The sequence below is a fragment of the Myotis brandtii genome, unplaced genomic scaffold (assembly GCF_000412655.1).
Source record: "Myotis brandtii unplaced genomic scaffold, ASM41265v1 scaffold488, whole genome shotgun sequence".
Taxonomy (NCBI): Eukaryota; Metazoa; Chordata; class Mammalia; order Chiroptera; family Vespertilionidae; genus Myotis; species Myotis brandtii.
The window spans coordinates 2,263,578-2,269,850 of NW_005368638.1; the positions used below are offsets into that span (position 1 = coordinate 2,263,578).

At 40.5% G+C, this 6,273-nt stretch overlaps 1 protein-coding gene across 23 annotated transcripts in view; it reads right to left on the reverse strand.

Annotated features, from left to right (window-relative positions):
• CLASP1 (cytoplasmic linker associated protein 1) overlaps window positions 1–6,273 on the reverse strand; it is a 285,149-nt gene that overhangs the window by 71,102 nt on the left and 207,774 nt on the right. For 22 of the 23 annotated variants that reach the window (XM_014547896.1, XM_014547893.1, XM_014547894.1 and 19 more), the window contains 4 exons: window positions 5,096–5,098; window positions 4,610–4,773; window positions 2,194–2,272; window positions 812–955 (listed from right to left, as the gene is read on the reverse strand). In XM_014547896.1, coding sequence (XP_014403382.1) covers window positions 812–955; window positions 2,194–2,272; window positions 4,610–4,773; window positions 5,096–5,098 — 390 coding nt within the window. The remainder of the gene's footprint in view (window positions 1–811; window positions 956–2,193; window positions 2,273–4,609; window positions 4,774–5,095; window positions 5,099–6,273) is intronic. The other variant, XM_014547897.1, reaches the window with a different exon arrangement.

Genomic DNA, 6,273 nt, shown 5'->3' on the forward strand with positions numbered 1-6,273 from the left:
TTACTCTCCATGTTTTCATCCACATACGCTTGTGAATCTTTGTTCTCAGTGATGAATTTTGTTAAGTCTCGTAATAGGAGTAGCCTGACGGATGAAAGTAGTAGCTCGTGCATATCTCTGAAGGTCACGAAATATAAACCTGATGTAAAATCTCTGTCATCAGTGATGCAGCAGCAAAAGTCCCACTGATAATATCAAACGGAGTCATAAAGTTTTCTGTCGGACTATCAGTGTACATGTATACATTAAAAAATAAATGTATTTTTCATCATCATATACTGTGTTTTTGTCGCTCGAATGAATTTTATTATTTCTTCAAGGTTCTTCACATACGTACACCTTAAGAGATATCAAGTAGGTGTAACATGTTCTCAAAAAATTAGGGTTGGCACGCAGAAGAATTCTGAGTCAGAGATTTTGCTGGTTTTGGCACGCACTCACAAAAAGGTTGCCCACCCCTGCCTTAGACCTAAGTCTATCTTCAAAGTACATGACATAAAACTAACTTAAGGGAAATCAATTCCTTGTAAGAGACACTAACCTGCTTTCACATTAAAAAGATAAATAGACGCCTAAGACAACCATGAGCCCCTCATACAAGATGTGGGATCTTCAACATTCACAAACTGGAGCGAGGGAGAGCTGAGAGAGGAGAGAAGGGGCAGGAGACAATTCTCGGCTTTCCCAGAGGCGTGCCAGTGTCTGCCTGTCTGGCGGGGGTGGGGGGGCGGTCTGCAGTCTCAGGATAAGGCCCTTCCTCTGACGGTAGCACAGCCTGTCATAAGGCTGCGCTGCAGCGCCGTGGACGTACCTTTCTCACGTCGGAACTCTTTGGTTCTGTTGTCCAGGTTATAATTCTAGAAACAGCAAGCCTGGTCTCACTAGAGTTTATAAAGTCAATTGGATCCATCTGTCTGGCGAGAGACTCAATGTACTTCAGGATTGCAACTTTGACCTGAAAGATCCAATCATTACGAACATTAAGTACACTTTGTGAGTCTTCGAGTAGAATTCTTAACTGGTCATCAGAGAAAAGTAAACCCTACTGAAGCGACACCACCTTTCTGCTGGGTCTGTGGTTCCACATGGAGCCAGCATCCATCAGGACAGGAGGTGTGGGATGACTGAGAGTGAGTGTGGCACAGGAGTGCATGCAGCCTGATGCTCCTCGGTTCCAGAGCCGGCAGGGAAGGCGTGCCCCGCTCCTCGCCTCGCTGGGACACGCAGAGGGCGGAGCCCTTGTGGGGAGGCCGAGGGATTTTGAGCTCTGCCAGGGGCTGGGATGGCAAGTACAAGGCTGCAGCTAGTTTTGCTTTTTAGACAGCCTAGGCCAGTGATGGCGAACCTTTTGAGCTCGGCGTGTCAGCATTTTGAAGAACCCTAACTTAGCTCTGGTGTCGTGTCACATATAGAAATTTTTTGATATTTGCAACCATAGTAAAACAAAGATTTATATTTTTGATATTTATTTTATATATTTAAATGCCATTTAACAAAGAAAAATCAACCAAAAAAATGAGTTCGCATGTCACCTCTGACACGTGTGTCATAGGTTTGCCATCACTGGTCTAGGCCATGTGTTGCAAGGCAGCATGTTCAGTAACCAAGCTGATACTCCGCCCTAACCTCTCCACTGATGTCCCAATTGGTTCTGACCTCAGGAGAAAAGGGCTGCTATTGACAGGGCCTGTCCTAAACCCCAATGATCAAAGAACAGGTGATGTACATGACTTAACTCACATGAACACATATCTTGCCTCCAATTTAGTCTTGTTATTACAGGTATGATTTTACAACAACATGTAACAAGTTAATCGTCATATGTTAGAATGTAAATATTTTTTAAAATTCCAATAAGATACATGTATCTCAACAAATCAGAATTTTCTAGTTTAAATATTGTGACAGAGTAATAATACCCAAATGTTGGCAGGGATGTGGAACAACTAGAACTCTCATAAAATTGCTGGTAGGAATATAATACAACCATCTGAACAGTTTAAAATAAAGTTAAACATATGCCTACCCAATAAATCAGCAATTTCTCTATTGAGTACTGAACCAGAAGAAATGAAAGCAAGTCCACAAAGAGGTGGACAAGAATGCCCCCAGCAGGCGTATGCGGAACCGGCAAATACAAGGGAACCGATGCCACATCTAGCGGTTGAATTGTAAGGACAAATCATTACCAACCTTGAGGTTAGGAGTCTGAGTTTGATCCACAATAAATCTCATCAAAATGTTAAATTGTTGATCAAATGGAAAGGAGTCCCTGGGTAAAAAGAAAAAAGTGCTTGTTCTTTAAGAAAAATTTGTAACAAAAAATAATGTAAAACCATATAAAAACAAAAAATAAACTGTTATAGATTAACATATGTAAATGCAAGCCTGTTCACATTTTTTAAACAGTACTTTTCATTTTATATTAAATACTAAAGTAATACGGATTACAGAAAACATTTTTAAAAAGGAAGTCTTGTTAAACATCTCAAAACACATACTAAACTTACTTTGAGTATGCTAGTTCAAAAATAAATATGAAGCAATAAGGAAAAGATTCATACTTGCCTTCTAGGGGTCTGCTCAACTTCTCTCCAGCTTTCTAAATAATGCTTATCAGAAAATACTGCCTATTTCCAAATCTTAGTTTTACTCCCTGATTAGGCAGCTTATAGCTGACCTCGCTTAAGCTAACTGCACTGTCCTCCTTCTGGTGAGGGCTTATAATCGCTACTTGGCATAATCACGAGAACAGCGCCTGTGGGGCACTCAGCAAAAACCCCCACATGCAACTACAGAACATATATAGAAACCGGGGCCCCTTCAGGCCTCTCCTGCTCCATTTCTTACTTGGTGCCAATCCCTTTCCTTTAGTCATCTCACACCTTTAGTCCAACTGAGCGACACTGAGGGCTCTCGCCTAGTGAAAAGTCAGTGCTCTATCCCCCTTAAAATGCTGCCATTACTAGTCTCAGTGTAAAACTGCATAATGGAGCCCATGTGGACTAACAGGAAAGATACTGCAATGCAAACATCTATTACAATTGAGGCTGAGCAATTGCACCGCTGTCCTGGGACTCTCTTAGAGACTTTTCTCAATCTACAGTAATAGTAGTAAAAAAAAAAAAGGGATGCAGGTTCAAAACCATGAAAATCACAGGACAGATGTGACATTTAAATGAAATAATACAAGAAAAATGTAAAGTGCGTGGCACATACTAGGTACTCGTGTTGGTAGCATTATAATTATTAATAAGAAGTAAACTTGACCCAACAGCACATCCTTTTCTACCATATCTATCTGCATCCAGGAAGCTGTGAGGACCACTTCTGGGAGCAAAGTACACGTTAGAATACATGATTTAAGTGACTCACATGGCTGTAAATTAAAGAAACAAGGTCAACAAACCACACACAAAATGTCTCTCCTTTCTTCTGTAGCAAATAACTGATGTGTTTCACCGGGAAATGTGCCCTGTAGGCACAGCCGAAGGACAGGAAGCTGAGGCAGATTTGCAATCAGGTCTATTACCCGAGGAAGAGCTCTCAGCCAACACTGAGCCCCTGGATACGCACTGATCCCAGATAACCTTAAGCAGCTATACAACTCAGCTGCTGAGACAGGAATGATAAACATGCTTTAGAGACCGAGACCAAATATAAGGAGAACAGGATTCTTAAAGGAAAGAGGCATCCAAAAAAGTTAACAGAAGGGAATAATTGTTTTTCTTAATCACCAAAGGATGGGAATATGATCGTAATATTCCTGCCATCCCCTAAAAATCTGAAACAAATCTTGTCATTCATAAATTTCCTTAAATTTAGCAAGTGACCTATAGGCCAAGTCGGGCTCACAATGTTTTACTTGGCTTTCACAATACCTAGTATGTGCCATACACTTTACATTTTTCTTGTAGCATTTCATTTAAATTTCACATCTATCCTGTAATTTTTGTAGTTTTGAACCTGCATCCCTTTTCTTTTTCATAAAAAAAAAAAATTCTTGAATACGTTGCATTAATCCATATTTCTGACCTTCCCTGAAAAGTCTGGAACCACTGGGCCCAGGTTCCAACACGGCCACCACTGATCACACTTCTCCACATTATCCATAATCCTCCCCTCTTACCTACTTCACTCACTTTTATCACCTGGATCAGCCTAGCACTTGTAGTCAATGCTTTATCAATCCATTGCTAAACTGATGTATAGGGATGTTCCCTAATTCTGGCCTATATGTGGAATCTTAAAAAAGAACAAGCCAAACCCATAGAAACAGAGAGTCGAATGGTGGTTGTCAGTGGTTAGGAGGAGGAGGAAATGAGATGTTGGTCAAAGGGTACAAACTTTCAGTTATAACATGAGCAAGTTCTGGGATCTAACATACAGTGTGGTACTTATAGTTAACAATACTGTATTATACACCTGGAAGGTCCTAAAGACAATAGAGCTGGGATGTTCTCACCAACACCACAACAAAAAGATGATAATTATGTGATAATATATACATGAAACAAAATCATCACACTGTACACTTTAAACTTACACAATGTTCTATGCAACTACATCTCACAAGCCGGGGGAAATGGTCTACTTCCAAAACACTTACCTTGTGACATCTAGAGCTTTCTGAACTTTCGCTTGCACAGATCCAAGTAAATCTGCCCCCATTTTCTTAAGTAATTGTGTGAGAAGAACAAAAAGCCAGTCTTGCAAATCATCCTTATGAATTATTATAAAATCAACAAGAGTCTCCAAAAACATACTGAAAACCTAGACACAAATAAAAACAGAACATTTCACATATTTAATTCAAAATTCCCTCCAAAGTCCCCAAACCATTAAAAATGCCTATATTGGCTTGGCCCAATCTCTTACAAGCTAGGTTAACACTGTTAACAACTGATCATACCACAGAAGACACATGTATTAAAGAAAATTAGGGAAAAAGAATTGGAACTTACTCTCTGATGTGATTTCCACCGCAAACCAGGCCATGCAACAAAACAAATGCCTTTGTTAGTCCAGAGTGAATTAATACAATTTTCATGCAGTTTACTCAACGACCTGAAATGGCTACAAGTTGATACCACACTCTCTCCTCCCTCAATATGCCTTTAAAATCCATACACAGAGAGAAATAACTTTGCTGAAAAGTATTAGTTTGTTTGTTGATTTATTTATCTTTAATGATTAGATTAATCTAGAGCAGCGGTTCTCAACCTGTGGGTCTCGACCCCTTTGGGGGTTGAACGAGCCTTTCACAGGGGTCACCTAAGACCATTGGAAAACACATATATTTGTGATTAATCACTATGCTTTAATTATATTCAATTTGTAACAATGAAATTGGGGGTCACCACAACATGAGGAACTATATTAAAGGGTCCCGGCATTAGGAAGGATGAGAACCACTGATCTAGAGTCATCTTTCTTTCTTTCTTTCTTTTTGGTTAAGCCTCACCCAAGGATATGTTTTTCATTGATCCCTAGAGAGAGTGTAAGGGAGGGGCAGAGACAGAGAGAAAAACATCGATGTGAGAGACACACATCAATTGGTTGCTTCCCGCACATGCCCCAACTGGGGCCAGAGATCAAGCCTGCAATTGAGGTATGTGCCCTTGAACAGAATCGAACCCGTGACCTTTAAGTCTGCTGGCTGATGCTTTAACCACAGAGCCATTCTGGCCAGGGTGGCGTTTTTCTTTCTTAAAAGAAAAACACACATTTAAATCATCATAATTCTATACTATTATTTTTCATTTTCTATCATTAAAAAAATACTATGATAGGAAGACTTTCCATCAAGAAGAAAAAGTAGGTGTAGATACTGACTGTGCTTGCCTCCTCCATGGCCACATCAAAACTACAACTAAATTATAGAACAACCATCACCGAAAACCATCTGAAGACTAGCTGATCAGAAGTCCTATAATGAAGGCTATAAAGAAAAGCCAGTGAGACTGGTAGGAGGGGTGGAGACCCAGAACAGGCTTGTCCAACATCCCTGAGTGAAGGTTAAGAATTGGGAGGGAGCTTTCCGTGCTACCCAGGGAGGGCTCCATACGGTGTTGTTCTCGGTTCCCACGTAACTTAAAGGGAAACTTTCCACAATGACCGGAGCCCTTGATGTCCTACAAATGAAGGAGGAGGATGTCCTCAAGTTCCTTGCAGCAGGAACCCACTCAGGTGACACTACCTTGACTTCCAAATGGAACAGTCCATCTACAAAAGGAACAGGTGATGGATCTTCATTATTAATCTGGAGAGAAC